This window comes from Calypte anna, chromosome 5A (assembly GCF_003957555.1).
Source record: "Calypte anna isolate BGI_N300 chromosome 5A, bCalAnn1_v1.p, whole genome shotgun sequence".
NCBI classification, from domain to species: Eukaryota; Metazoa; Chordata; class Aves; order Apodiformes; family Trochilidae; genus Calypte; species Calypte anna.
Window position 1 is genome coordinate 27,980,045 of NC_044251.1, and position 16,072 is coordinate 27,996,116.

At 42.6% G+C, this 16,072-nt stretch overlaps 1 protein-coding gene across 6 annotated transcripts in view; it reads right to left on the reverse strand.

The window, feature by feature from the left end:
- Positions 1-3,133: 3,133 nt before the first annotated feature.
- PRIMA1 (proline rich membrane anchor 1) overlaps positions 3,134-16,072 on the reverse strand; it is a 45,375-nt gene continuing 32,436 nt past the window's right edge. The window contains exons 4-6 of one of the 6 annotated variants that reach the window (XM_030452678.1): positions 7,937-8,039; positions 6,997-7,105; positions 4,233-4,323 (exon numbers count right to left, since the gene is read on the reverse strand). In XM_030452678.1, the coding sequence (XP_030308538.1) occupies positions 4,313-4,323; positions 6,997-7,105; positions 7,937-8,039 (223 nt within the window). In that variant the 3' untranslated portion in view covers positions 4,233-4,312. Of the gene's footprint in view, positions 4,324-6,996; positions 7,215-7,936; positions 8,040-15,358; positions 15,433-16,072 lie in introns of those variants that run through there. The other 5 variants (XM_030452679.1, XM_030452681.1, XM_030452682.1 and 2 more) reach the window with 5 other exon arrangements.

The window sequence follows — 16,072 nt, forward strand, 5'->3', positions numbered from 1 at the left end:
CTATAAACAATATTTGTTTTCATCTGTACATGTGGTACACAGTTAAGAAGGCAGATCTTAGAATATTTACATTCATGCATTGATTTAAACACACTATTTTGCTGTTTAAAATATTATATTTTTGTTTGTACAGGTGCAGGGAGTATTGTAAATACATATCTACCATAGGCCTGATTCTCCATTGCTTGGCAGCATCTATGGTCATGACTTGGTTAGAGCAGGAGGCCCACACTTGCTTCACATGCTGTGACCATATGGAATGCAAGACTGGACAATTAGGTCTCTGTATAGATATATATTGATATATTTGTTTCATATACTTAGTAGAACTCTCTGGTTTCCTTTCATGTCTGTTTTTGCAGCATCTATCCAAGGCAAAGATGCTTTCCTGATCATACAGCTGTGTCAAGTCTGAGTCAGGAAGGACTGAGGAAGTCTGCTGAGGACTGAGGAAACTCAACACTTTGCAGCTTAGGCCCTTAAAGTGCATTCCCTGCTGGCATCTGTTAGTGGTGATCCTTGAGAAGAAATTTTGAGTTGATGGTCTCCCTCTGACTGAACACAGAAGTTTTCTGAGTCTGTCTGGTGATGGTCAGAGGTCAGAGCAGAGCAGTTTACTTCTGTGTAATCATCCACATTTCATCTGCTGGGGATCTGGCTATTTTGTGAACAGAACTACACAAGACCTTTCTATGCCAGAACTTTTGGTGGCTTAAAATAAACTCAAAATGCTTGTAAAGCTGTATTTTGGATTGCCAGTTCCTCAGATCCAGGGTCACTGCTTAGTGAATCCCTTATCCATCAAACCTATTCCTTTCCCTTTGTATTTAATTAGAGTACAATAAGGAAGCACAGAAGTCTCTTTTATAAAAGCTTTGCAGGCAGTCTGTAGAGTGTTAAACACAACCTTACACCCCATCAGCAAACTTCAGAAATCACTGCTTAACGAGGCCACCTTTCTAGCCTCCCTTTTGAGAATACTGACATCTGCTTCCAGTATACTTTTCCAAGTGCCTTTATGAAGATCACCTTAAACTTTGGTGCGATGTACTCAACTGTACTTAGGAATCTAGAGGTGAAACTTTAGTGCAGTGTAGGATTCTGCACTGTGTAGGATCCCTGTGTAGGATTTCCTAACTCTCCCTGCCCAGGAGCTGTTTGAGTTCTGAGAAAAAAGGCTCTGGACAAGCAGAGGAGCAGCTCTAAGCCTGTCTGTTGATGCTCTTCTGTGGCCAACAAATTAAAAAAAAATACACTGGGAAATGTTTAAGAAATTAGGTACTTAAAATATTTATTTATTATCAGCGTGTAGGATATAACAATATTGTAAATCTGCCTATGCAAATAGGATACATCTATTTCTCTGAAAATACTGCCACAGAGCTGGTATTTTTATCTTGACTATACAGATGGGTAAATCGAGGCACAGAGAGGCAAAATTTGCTAGTAAATAGCAGATTAGTGACTTGCAAATGGATCCCAGTCCCTGCATGCTTCTCCTTGAAATGTTCTGCCTCTCTGCTTTCCATTAAGATCTAAATGTTTATGTTCCTCTGAGGATACTTCAGGGGGCCTGGGGTGGCTTTACTCGTGGGTTATGTCATGCACGAGGGTTTTCTCTGTGAGGACATTTCACCATTGAACTGACATCACTAAAAATCAGACACTCTACAGTGACCATCTCTTTACAGTTTTGTTTTGCAAAAGCAGACATATTTGGATGGATGTAATGAGCTACAAATCCCTTTTGTGATTTTGGCCTTACAAAACATGCCTTTAAAGCTGTATTAGGAAATAAATAAAATCAATAACTTTTAGGAGAAAGTGCTAATCCTAAGCCAATATCATGCTAAACTCATCTGCATTCACACTTCATACTCCCAGTTAAACATGCAACCAGTCTCAAACTATGCCATGTTTATGCAAAAACATCTGGAGTAAAAAAAGAAAAGCAAACATAGGTAACTACAACAAAATAAATGTTATAGATTTAAAAATATTCTAGCAATATACTTGCAATGTTTTTCGTACAGTATTTAGGAGCTAAGTGCTTTAGGAATTGACATTTGGGATACTAGACTCAAAGTGTAAATTCTGTCATTTTAATCCCACTTTGGATCTCAGAACATATCACTGTGTCTTGTGCAAGCATGACTGTGGCAGGGAATGATCATATTCTTGGGCAAAGGGTTACTTATTCCCTCTCACTTTTGTAATTTCATTCACTTCTCAAGAAAGTCTAGCCTTTAGAAAATAATTTTATGGAGCTAAACTTCTACATAATGATGCCAGGCTAAAAAGCTAAATGAGTAACTCCATAAATTTCTCAACAGCAGTATATAGCAGCATTTCATTTGTTCATTGTAAAGGTAATTATATTTACATACACCCTATTTTTTAATAGGTAATAGAAAACTAGAGATGAGCCTGAGCTGAAACTGCTGATTTGAACATCCTGGAGCTTTTTTGGGGAGGTCTGCAGAACATTGTCTTCCTCTACCATCAGGGCCTACTCCACATCCTGGCAATAGTCCAACTGAAGACAGGAATAGGTTCAAAATCAAGGTCTGATTTCTGCAGTTCAGGCACATCCTTATATAAAACTGAAAGCATCAGTGTGTTGCAGGACTGACGGATGTGATGGCCAGGGGGGTGCAGCCATGTTGTGGACACCATCTGGGTCGGTGCTTACTCACAGACACAGGGACCAAGAGGTATTGAATTTTAATGTCCATACAGGAAGCTAGGGTGGAAATTTGTCTTTCACTGCATCACTACTTCCAGTGCAGAGGTAAATGGAGACATATATGTGGAGGTGTGACACGAAGGAAATTTTTCAGGAAGTGGGGAAAGACCAGCGTCTTGGCTTGTCTCATTGCCTTTATCCTAAGGGTTACTTACTGAGTCTAACCTGAGATCCTGTGTGAAATGAATTTAGGTGGATTCAGCTTTAAGTATTCTGCAATCCACGTCATGAAAAGTACATCACTAAGATACTACACTGAGTTTGGCACGATTGGCAGTCTCTGCTCAGGGAGGCAGTGACTGAGTTAACATGGGGACAACCAGCTCACCAGAACCTCAGAAGTGGTCCTCCAAGCCAGGTCTACAATGTTCTTGGTGGGTCAGTTCAGGAAACTCTGCACTTTCTGGAAATCATACTAATTAGTGAATGGAGAAGACTTCAAAGGGCTGCTAGTCCTTTTCAACACAATCCTGTCCAAATACGCACACCAGGATCTTTCCTGAAGAGTTTTCTCTGGGGAATCAGCATGATATAAACACAGAGAAATGTGTAGAATTTTAAAAAGAAAGATAAAAATGCAAAGTGTAATACAAAAAAGGAGGCTGATTATGAAGTAATAACACACAAAGCACCTCTTAATAATAAATCTGTTTCAATACTCTTGCCCAGGGAAGTAGTTGGGTCATCACCCCTGGGGATATTTGAAAGATGTCTAGATGTGGTGCTCAGGGATGTGGTTTAGTGGTGGACTCAGCAGTGTATTAGGTTAATGGTTGGACCTGATTATCTTAAAGGTCTTTTCCAACCAAAATGATTCTAATAGCAATGCTAATTGCTAAATTTCTCTTGCCTGAAAAGTCTTCAGCCAAGGAAATTGCATAGTCACCAGACTCTACATTAATTTCCTGGGATAAATCACTAGTTCATGCAATTTTTGGTTGCTTGATGGCTCAACAGAAACCTTTGTTCCCTTTTTAATAATTAAATAATTAAAATCATGAGAATGAAGTAGAAGCATACAAAACTGCACAGGCTGGAGAAGCACGTAGGTGACACCTCCTATCCTTGACCCTCAGACCCATTTATAACAAGCTGCTGCCACTCTGGCAGATCACCTTCTCCTCACAGGCTCATATTTCAGCAGCTTTTTGTGGGCACTCAATTCAAACTGAATGTGGGAGGGAAGAGAGGGAGAAGCGGGAGGCATCGCAACATTGCTTTCACAAGATGCAGCATGCAGTGCTTATGCCTTTGTGAGGCCTTTTCTCCAGGCAGCCCAGTGGCCCAGTTTATCCTCCTTTGGAGAAGCAGCAAGCTTGACGAGCAGCCTGCTTTTCTCTTCTGAATCACTGATGGGTGCACGATTTCTGAAATGGAGTCCTTGGCCACAGAGCTCCTTTCCTTGCCTTATTTCACCCACCTTGCATACTCCCTGTGTGTGCTTTGAAAGTTTACCACCTCCTGCGCCTTGGTGGGGTTTCAGGGATTATACAGCTGCATTGTTATCAACTGTTTTGTTGTTCTGGGAGGAGGTCATTGCATATTCAGTTCCGTTCTCTTCTTTTCTCATTGGTTTCCTTGGGTGATCCCAGGTTCGGTGATGCACAGGCCGGGCAAGGGGAGAAGAAAGGACAGATAAACATAACCTTTGTCAATACAGATTGAAAAGAAGGACATGGAAGGTGCATCGTGACACTAAACTTGTCCTCTCTTTTTTCCCTTTCTGCACACAGGTCCAACCAGCAGTTAAACTCCATCAAGCCTCATGATCAACCTAGTAGAGGGGTCTGGTCCCAAGCCCTGTTGATGGGCTGTTTGTCTCCCAGTGTTTCCCTGCATATACATACAGGTGTGTATGTTGCGTGAGACAAAACCTGCTGGAAGGAGAGCCCTAGACCACCACTTTCACCCCTAGAATGGAAGCTTGGTTGCTGGGTCGGGCTCTGCCTTGAGTCAGTACTGGGCCTTTCTCCTCAAAGTGCAACATCATTCAAAATGGGATGATAACCAGCTGTGAACACTGAGCATCAGTTATGAATCATCATAAAACTACCACGTTTGGTCACTAGAAGAGGACTCATCTGACCAATGTGTATATATGTACATTTGTGATGACCACTCCAGCCCACCTTCACATACAAGCAAGAGAAACAGATACTTTTAAAAAGACTGCTCAGAACAGCTTAATGTGGATACCCACAATAACTCAGATGCTTTGGGGCCAAGGCATTCATGTTTCTCTGCACTGTCTGTGAAGAAAGGCTACTTTGCTAGTCCAGACACAGATGTCTGTGTTCCAGATGTCTGAGTTAATGACTGAAACCTGGTGCCAGCCCCTCAAGCACCAATCATTGAAGCATCCCCTTTTTATATTGTTAGGGACCACTGGCACCATTTAGTAACACAGGCCAGGACCATCAATGCTAATTGTGAGGCAATTCAGCAAATGCTCAGCAAGTGCAGAATTCTAACAAACATCTGCACATCATGGAACAAAATAATCTTATTTGGGGTTTAAATTGACTCAGAGAAAGAAGACCTGAGCGTAAGGCCTGTAACAGACCATGTTACGAGATGTAAGCCTTTCCCCCCCAGTTTCTGAAAAGTGATGTGACCTTTATTTAAAGATGAAGCTGTACATAGAGTAGGAGAAAAAAACTTTGTGCTTTCCACATTAATATTTCAGACACGAGTGATTTGAGTTTAAAGGCTTCTAAGAGCAAAAAGAGGACCAGATAAACAAATGTAATACAACAGTCAGTCTGTGCTATTGTTCTTGACATGGTTTAACAAGACAAACAAGAATTAATAAAAAAATAGTTAATGACATAGAATTGCACCCAAGTATTTGTGAAAGATGTATGAAGAATGATAAAAGGCAGATAATTTTGCTTGTAATCCTAAATAAAATACTTCTGATTGTGATATCTTATGCTGCTCTTTAGGGGCAAGAATTAAAGCAAGTTAATATTAAGTGTGATTCCAGCTGTTAGAGAATAGAAATGGAAGGAAAAGGAACACAAACAGCTTTGCTGAACCCTTTTTCATCTGTTAGAGTGCTGCTCCTGTCTCTTATTTAACACATATCTACCATAGGCCTGATTCTCCATTGCTTGGCAGCATCTATGGTCATGACTTGGTTAGAGCCAAAAAATGAAGACATTGAGACCATTTCTACTTGGTATCTGTCTGTCTCCTCTCTGTCTCCCTCCGTCCTTTATTTTGGTCTCCTATGTGTTTCTGCATCTCTCCAGTTCCATTTTCTTTCCCTGTGTAGCTTCCCTCTTCTTTCTTGATGTTAAAAAATTACTTTCTCTCATTTTTACCAATATTTTTCTACATTTGAAGACTAAATTCTTGAGTCCTCCTGAAACTCTTTTACCTTTCCTCCCTCTTTTTTTGCTTTTTTTTTGCTCTTCCCAAGAGAAGCTGTGCGCTCCAGCCCCTCAGACTGGCCTCTCAGCATAGACCTGGAAGGTTTTGAGACACTCCTCTTATGATGAGACCTCTCTGTACACCCTGCTGGAGAGGATGCCAGTGATATTACACTGCTGACACTAGCATGCATTAGAAGTGTATTTTTTTCAGGGTTTGCAAATAGTGGATGGAGACTTTTTCAGGGTTTTGCTGCTGCTTATCAGGGTTAGTGCTAGTGAACAGAGCAACTGCATTCTTGGATCTCAATGAAATGGCTATTCAAGGCATTTATTTATTTTTGGCAGACACAAAAAATCAGGTTTGGAGAATGTTCTGTTTTACTCCTTTACTCTGCTTTCAAATAGGCACAGATTAGGGGTCAAGCTGGCCTCAGTTACAGCCTTTAAATCGACAGGCTTGTATGCACTTGTCACAGTGATTAAAATTCACTTATGCATGTACATATGGAAAGTCCTTTTGGCCATTGACATTTAAGAACTACCCTTTTGCATTAAGGTACTAACTCTTTTTGTGCCACTGTATGTCACTAGTTCTTTTTTTGCCTCAAATTTCATCCACTGTTGAGATCCAAGCATGCAGGTTTTCTTCTTACACACTAAGAGAAGCCCTTTTATCTCCACTTTCTGGCTGACAAGCTAGGTTATGCATGATCTTCTTATGTTTAATACTCCAAGTCTCTTCTCACTGCAGTGCTGTGACCCTGTATTTATGCATTTCCATCCCAGGGCTTCTTTCACCGGTGAAAGAGATGCTTCATGTTAGTGTGCGAATGAAGTTTATATTTATTCAGTTTATATTTGTAACATACTCACTTGGTGTCAGGCAAAATGGGCTGTTTGCTAAGCAGTGGTTTGCATTAGAGTATGCTTTGGTACACTTTATGTTTAGCAAACAATTTGGTGCACTCTTCGTGCCAAACATCTGAAAAACAAAGGTACATGCGGCTCTGTGCAGGGTAGTACACGCCTGAAATGATGCATCGGGGTGTGTAATGACCTCTTCACCGTGTGTGCATTAATTTGCATGAGTCCTAAAATAAGAAAGCATCAAACAACCATTTAATGGTGTATTTCACACATTAAGCTTAAATTTCAGATGAGTTTTTGAGCATATTATAAATCTTATTTATCAAAGAAATTCATATTGCCTTGTTGTACTGGTCAGAACCGAGTCCTGTGTAAAGGTCACTGTAATGATGCACACTCAAATGTAATTTTTATATTTCTCTTCAGAAGATTTTCTAGAGGAAACATGGTTTTTGGCTCTTGATTTGGCTCTCAATTCACAAAACTTAGATGGTATATTTGACAAAACCCTCTGTGACAAAACAAGAAGTTTTGGCTTCTTGTATAAGTTTAGCACAGACCTACTGTCAGTAAGGCAGTTGTGCAGAAGAGTACAACAGGAGGGTTTCACCTTTTGTCTCCCTTGTACACACTTAAGAAAATCTCTATATATGACTTTTCAGACAAAATCAAACAAAAGCTGTTCAGACTTTTCATTCAATCAGGACTTTATTACGCCTCACTACTCCTAGGCTTATTGAAGCTTTGACGAGAATCAGACCGCTGAGAAATGGGAACAGGAGTTTTGTCCAGAAGAGTGAACTGCAACTGAGTTTAAAAGACACAACACAGTCCCCGTGCTCTTACTCTTCCAGGTGCTTTGTGCTTGGACAGGATGAGAGTTAAGAATAAAACCTGTTGCCATAAGACAAGCCTCAGTGTTGCAAACCAGTTCCCTACTCCCTACCTCCATAGCAATGTCTCCAGTGAGTCCCGGTGCACCATGGCTGGCACCTGGGAAGGCTGAGTCCTGGGGAGACACACACAAGCCTGGAGGGGGTGACCTGGGGCTGGCAGCAGATAAACAAAGGGATCTTAAATTCCACTTCCTCTGGGGCTCCCCTGCCCAACTCAGCACTGTCCCCCCTTGGGATTTGCTGCCCTGGATCACCCTCTGAGGGAAACAACTAATCTTTTTCTTATAAAACAGGAATAGAGAGACACTCCTCTTTTAAAATGCAGTTATAGAAGGAAAGGCCACATAGCCCTCTCCGCTGTGTGTTATTGGATGAGATGCCCATCCTCAAAAGACAGCTCCACTCTTTCCTGAGCATTGCTGCAAAATTGTAAATCGTAGTTAGAAGACACCTGCAAAAATATTTATTAAAAAGGTATAGGTATCTGTATCATCCAATAAAAGGCTTTACCAGCAGTGAAAGCTGTGAGGCATCTCTGTACTGCCTCTGCACAGCTGTACCTCTGCCAGCGTACAAAGTACCTGTGCCAAAAACCCTTCTGTGTTTTCAGTTCCCCTCATGAAGGTGCTTTTAGTAGCATGTAAAGAACTTGTGTCTCCTCTCCGGGCTGCTTCACCTTGAGCTAGCTGCTGGAAGAACAAAGCTGTTACTAAGCTCTGTGGGCAGCCCCATTTCTGCATGTCACAGTGAGGGCCATGCTATGGGGAAACATAAGCAGTGGGTGAGCTGCCCTCCCATCCAGCACCCTCTTGGTTCACCTACCCCCTGCAGTGGCCCTGGCAGGTGCTGGGTCACTCCTGTGCCTGCTGATCCCCGAGGCAAAGCAGCAGAAGGGGAGAGGGGAAACAGAGCTGAACATATATCACTTATACATATAACATCTTCAAAGCTCCTCTCCACACCAATGAATATTTCATTAGCAACAGATAAAAATTAATGATTTCCAATAACATTTTGTCTCATATGACACACCCATTTACTTCACAGGACTGGTCTGCCCTGATATGGCCCCAGTGCACAGCAGCAATATCCAAGCTTCCTATATACCAGTAGAGATCCAGCTGCAGCTGGTTACAAAACTTGTCTAAGAAACAGGGTGAATATCTGGTAAGTATATTTTTCTTCTCCTGGATGAGGATTCCAGCAGTATCTGTGGCAGCTATGTTTAGATCTCTTGGACAGACTTCAGTGCTGGAGGCCCAGACATGATGTATGGGCTACATTCACAGTTCAAACCCACCCTTATTTAGCAGATACAGGATTGGAGTGGAAGACCACCTCTCCAAATAACCTGAATGTTTATCAGATCATAAAGAATGGGAATGGAGGCTGTTTACATCTCAGCATTAGGGGTGTTCATCAAACAGCTGTTTGATTCATGCTGTCCATCAGCCATCAAAGGTGAATCACTTCCTGCAACAGCAACTGGTGGGAGAATTGAACTTGCTTTCTAAGGTTGGTTTGTTAACAGGGCCCCTGCTACAGGGGATCAGTGTCCTGTCAACAACAGCTTTCTGAGGCAAAGCAGTTGAATTTGTGTGCAGTTGCCCACATAAGCCTTGCCTGATAGCAACCTGGGCTGGCCAGCCTGGCATTATGGCCCAGACATATGGGACTCATATTAAAGAAGGACACCTCTCTGGAGACTTTTCAGAATCACGGAAAGAGAGTCATACTCTGACTCTCCCTTTAATTGCCTCTGAGGGACCAGAAAAATTCAGTCAGGATATTTATTTCACAGTGTAAAGACAGAAATCAAAGAGGAAACCCTAATGATCAGAATTTTCTGAAACTTCAGCTTTTCTATATAAAATCTGTAACAGGCATATGTGAACCATCTACCTGTCCAGAAAACAAGCAGCATTCTATTAATTACTTTTAGGAGGAGGCTACTGGCTCAGCTACCTCTCATGTACAAAGCAAACATTTCACAGTTGTAACACAAAGGAACTCTATCTGGACAGCTTTCAGCAATGCATTCACTACTGCTAGGTGTTTGTCAAGGAACAATGCTCAATACTCTCAATATCCCAAGGTTTTTACATGTATTCCCTGGCAAGTCAGAGAGTTCAGCATCTAAAAGACAGTCTTGCCCCACTGTTTATTATTTGTTGTTCCAATATGTGACATTTTTTTACTTACTCTTCCAAACTAGAAATTTTTATAGCTAGCCTAAACAGTACTACCTGCACTATTTGGATGGACTATGTGTATGGGGTTACTTTCAGTTTTGCATGTTTGATGGAAGTCTTATTCAAGCTGTGTGGCCCCTTTGCAAGAGTATTTTTTGTGAATCAGGAACAGCCATTATTTCCTTAGAGACCTTTGAGTGTTTCCATTTTTGGCAAAAAACTAGTGGTCAGCTGGTAAATAAGATTTACAAAAGAAAGTCAGCATGAAATTTTTAACATCTTCAGACCTTTTCTGTCTGTCTCTCATGTGGAGAAGTGCAAGTGCACAGTGCTAGGACCATTATGCAAAAGGGGAAAGCGTTTCACAGAACTGCAAGTCATCTTGAAGCAATAGGCTTTGATCTAACCCCAAGATACCACCTCCTAAGGACAGTTTCTTCTTTTCTGGCTGTTCACACGAGCATTTTCAAGACTGATATTCACAGCTAATTCAGCTCTCCCTCACAGCCATTTTTAACTGACCAGTTTCTGGAGTATAGGTAAGCAAGCCCCGGAGGCATGCGGGCAATCTGTTTTGGGGTAGTTCACCCTCCTCTGTGACACTCAAATTCCCCTTGCTGTGTAGAGGTTAAAGATCTATCCTTTGCTCAGTGCTTCTCAGGAAAAAAAAAATTCATATGGAGTGGCTCTGTATCTGTTCATAGGCACTTAGAGGTTCCCTGAACTGGTGTGCTTGGACTGGAAAATGTGGTGGGCAAAGCTCTTTCTGCAGAAGTACATCTATCCCAGGCTGCTGAAGTTGCTCTGGGTATATTTGAAGGGAGGGTTTGGCTTGTTCAGACTGCAAGTAATTGAAGTAGATTGCTGAGCCACACGGGAAATTTAAGAAGTGGAGTTCAGCCTTCAGTTATTTTCAGCAGTGCAAAGTCAGAGTAATTTCACAGACTTTGCTGGACTTGAGGAGGATTTATTCTGATGTTACAAGGAAGATCTGTCCCTGGGAGACTAAGGTGATGCAATTGCATTTCCTACTAGGTCTTCAATTAAGTTAACTTCAGAATTATGCTCTTACACAAAACCGATCTTAAGGAAGAGAAACAGCTTTATTATTAGGATACTGGAGTATTCACTGACATAATTGATAAAGGTATTCAGTGACCCCTCACATTACAACCCATTCTTTGCATTTCTTATAATGATCCTTAAAAGGTTTCATTGACTGGGGGGATATTACAGCTGACATCATCCATTGGGTGTCTCAGTGCAGAATACGTTGTCGATAATTTTTGATGACAAAAGGAAAAAGATGAATGGGCCCAGTGTAAAAAAATGAGCTTATGTTGCCATGGCAAAAAGCCACTAAATTAAAAAACAAACCAAACCAAACCAAAAAAACAAACACCAAAAAAACCCCAGCAAACCCCAAGAAAGATTATTAAATGCATGGAATGGAGATGCTCTGCTTTGAACAAAGCAAAATGTGTCTGGAGTAGTGCCCTATGCACTGGCAGTGCCTTTGGGGATGATCTGGACACACTCCTGTTCCTCAACAACCTGTCCTGCCACAGAGCAGTGTAGGCAGCTATAGTGCATTCAGAAAGCTCAGTTCATGGCACACCACACTCTGCCAAGCAGTGCAGAAACAGCCTGCATTTGTCACTATCTATGTAGCACCAGGATGATATGTAACCCTATTGGATTAGGTATGATCTGTCCTAACAAGTCTATAATTTACAGATCAAATTTCTGGCCTCATTTCTTATAAAAGACAATAAACAAGCTTGAACAACCTAGTCTAATGAAAAGGAAGGGGATGGGGTGTCTCAGGAAGCACCAGAAAAGTGAAATGACATTTGAAATGAAGAAACAGGGAGATGCCATGGGTGCAAAATGGGTTCTTTTACTCTCAGAAGAATAACTGTTTGAACTGGGACTTCTGGAGGAAGGAGAAGGAAGAGAGTGAAGACTATAGCTTCAGTGAAGCTGAAATGCTACAGTGTCCACAGTGCTGGGGACAGACAGAGTGACCCAAGGGCCTTGTTGCATTTCCGGGTTAAAGAGATGTTGAGGCTGCGAGCCTGAAGTACCAATGGGGGAACAGTAACTGCTTCAGGGAACAGAAACAATCAGTGCAACAGGAGGAATAATTTCACTGAGCTTCAGGGGGACCCTCAATTTCTCTGGGGATGATTCTCAGGGATCAAGGCAATCCACCTATGGTCAGGGATGGACACAAGGTGAGTTGCTCTACTATGGCACCCAGGTCTGGGAGATGCCTGGGCACAGGTAACAGCTAATAATGAAGGCAGTACACTCCTGTACTATTCGCCCACATTTCATGCAGATCAGAAGGGGATGAGAATGTCATTTCCTACAGCCCTCCTGTGAATATCTTCCAGACTAGTGCAGACTGGATGCATAGCTGCAGCAGTGGCATTAAGCTGGCATATCATTAAAATAAAAGTCATGGAGTTTGTGTAATCCTGGACAAAACCTTAAGGCTGCCCTCAAACAGGACTGTGCACACTCCTTGAGCTTTTATGACCACAGGATGAACACACATGCAGTTCTGATCCTTCATTTCTTCACACATCTGTGACAGCTCTTGGTGACCTACACAAAACTGAGACACGTGTTTTTTCACAGGTGCTGGCATGAAGGCAACTAACACCCCTCTGCTTGTCTGCCACTCAGTAATACAAAAACAGTGGAAGGTGACTTTTAGTCCTTTAAAATTCTCTCGTCCTTCTGGAACAAATTGAACCAACACCTTTCACTCTCCAATGCTTTCTACTTTCAGAGTGCTTAACAAACATTTACTGGGAAATCTGGAGATGACAGGTAATAGAAGTGCCCACCCAGAACAACCCTCATGAATACCTTGCTTTTTTATATATACAACACACAAGCCAATGCACAGCAGATATTGTCATTTAGGCACTTTCCCATCTGCAAAATGAAGTTGATCTTCTGTGATACTTTGTTTTGAAATTTTTTCCTGAATGTAGATAACTCCCTGGCTATTTAATCTCTTACAAACATAGGCAAGAACTGGAACAATGGACTTGATCCATACAGAAAAACAAGGTTACAGCTGTTTCACAGAATCTTTGAAATAGAATCCCACAAAATTATTTAAGTAGCAACGATTAATTCTTGTGCAGATGAGCCAAAATTCTCTGCAGATTTTCTGTTATGTCTTTAGTGCCTGCAACACAAATAAGTGCAAGTAAAATTAATATTTGCAAAATGAACTGACCTTTGTAACTGTATAGATTACTTTGCATGTGAGGCAACTTGCCTCTGCCACCAGCTGGAGTAAGACCACTGATTTCCAAACAGCTGCTTCTGACTCTCTCACTCAAAAAAGAGTCTGCAGAGCCAGACCCTGCTCTATGCAGGACAAATGGATACCCACATTAAGTGGACTGCACAGGGTGGCCTCAACCTTCCCATACTCCAGATGTGCAACCGTGCAAGTCCATACAGATGCAGAGCAACCAGCAAATCCTGCACACTGTGATGTCTACACTAAAATTTGGATTTGTGCAGCTTAGGAGCTATGTGGCTTCAGACAATTGTACCTGGGGACAATTTCTGAGGAAGGATTTGAATTTAACTAGTCTCCCCACTGGTTTCTCAGGGCCCAGAGACACTTAAAGGAAGAGCTAGTTTAGCTTGCAGTTCCTTCTGCTTGGGAGTATTAACATCTTTTATGCCACTGCCTCATAAAGCAGGCATCAAAGGCAGCACCATTTCTTCATCTGGGAACTCTTTTCAGAGGCCAGAATGAGGAATGACCCCATTTTCCCACTCCTGCTTTACACTCAGCTGGGATTGTATCCTTTACATCAGACCCCCTGCTAGTTTTCAATACATCACCTGGCATCAGCCTGGGGAATGGATACTCTGATGCCCATCTCCACAAATGCCCCCTGCCATGGCTATTTAGCTAGCTCTCTCAGCTCTGTGAGATGGACAAATGAGAAGCATCGTTCTCCAGTCCAGACATACTGGGTGGGGTGCCTGCCAGTGGAGGTGACATCAAAGTCAGAACAGGGCAAGTGTGTGGCAGAGCAGGACCACCCCAGCAGATGCCATTTCCTCCCATCCCCAGCTCTGCCCACGCTGCCCTATTGTATGTCTCTCCTTCACAACAAGGCTCTCCCAAGCAGGGAGCTGCGTGCTGCTTAGCAACCCAGGAGCATTATAAATATTTAGCAGTTAAGTATGGAGAGTACAGAGGAGGAAGGACAGGCATAGCAGAAATCATAGAATGGTTTGGGTTGGAAGGGACCTTATGGATCATATAGTTCCAACCCAAATTGTCCAAGCAAGTGGTGGCAGCACAGCTGCCAGGGCCTTGCTGGTGGCTGCAAGTGATGGATGTGCACCTGAAGAGCATCGCAGCTCCGTGCAGGGGCACCCTGTACACACCCTTTGCACCTCAGTGTGGCCACATGGCAGCCAACAGCACAGCAAGGAAGGGGTGACTGTGATGTGACCTGCCTTCTGAGCAACAGGGACTCCTGAAACCAGCTCTGAGCCTTCCTTTATCAAGACTTGCTCTCATCTACAGCATGGAAAAGCTGAGATCTTGTTTGGATACCAAGTTGTGACTAATTGGACAAAGGTGTGAAATTAATGCACATAAATTACAGTGTAAAATAACACTGCTGTGGTCAGATACCTCGTTATCTCTGGCTGAGATTCCCTTCATGGGAGGAAGCACATCCCTGAGCTTTGCCTTTCCCCAGGGTCTCTGCACACAGAAGTACAGGTTAAAGGCAGACATAAAAATCAAAAGCAGTATAATCCATGGATTAGAGGCCAAGGGTGGCCCCAGACAAAGGTTGCTGGCCAGAAGTGTGCCGAAAGGTCAGGCAGGAAGGGGGTATCTTCTGCCTGGTCCAACCTGGGGCACTGTGGGGGTGAAGCAGGAACCAAGGCTTTGTGGAAAACACTAAGGAGAGGAGACTGGAAAGTAATGGGGTATGAAGGGTGACTGAAGGGTGTGCTGAGCAGTCCTGAGCATCTTGAAGGAGGTTGGATGTGTGCGATGGGTCAGGGACCAACTGGTGCTTTTGTGCTCAATTGCCAGGTCTGGGTTCTTGTCACTCTGAGGCAGAACTCTGAGTCCAGGCAGAGCCTGCCTGGGGCAGCATTGGGCACCTCTGAGAACTGCTGGGGCATTTCCACACTTTTTTGGCTTTCTTGTTTTATCTCTTGGGGTTTTACAGCTTCTGAAATTCCATTGTGTCCACTGAACTCACTGGGAACTGCAGTTGTTCAGCCCAAAAAACACTGTGCAACGCCAACATTTAGTCACTCATCCAAAATCCCCAGTTATGCCTCTGAAACAGCAAAATGAAGATGGCAGAGCTATAGCATCTATAGTGGGCTTGGGTCAAGCTGGAAAGTTTTTCAACAACTTGTCTCATTTCTATTGCCCTGGAAACTAGTGCACAGACAAAACCCAGACTTCAATACTGTTTGGAAGAATAAATGATTTTCCTTGTCCTAGCATTCAAGTTTTCATTCCGTTCATTCAGTTTTCATCAAGCAGTGTTACACTTAGTTTAATAAATAGCGAAGCTTTGAAAGAAGACAAGAAAACCAACATAAGCTCAGAGAGGTTGTGGACTCCCCAACTGCAGAGATATTGAGCACTCAGCTGGACACAGCCCTGGCCAATCTGCTCTACCTCTGTTGGAACATGAGTTTGCACGAGATTATCTCAAGCTGTCCCTTGCAGCCTCAACCAGTCTGTGATTCTATGAACTAATTACTTCAAATTTTAAAAAATGGGATCTCCTGCAGAAAGATTGCTTGCATTGGATAATTAAAATGTCATTAGTAGATCATCTGCAACCTCATTCCAAGGATTCACCACTGGGAGACGATTAAGTATAAAGAATGAGCAACGCACGGGGACACTGGGCTTTAGTTAGAGGTGACAGAAGACCTGGACAATGGTACTCAGTGGTAGATGAC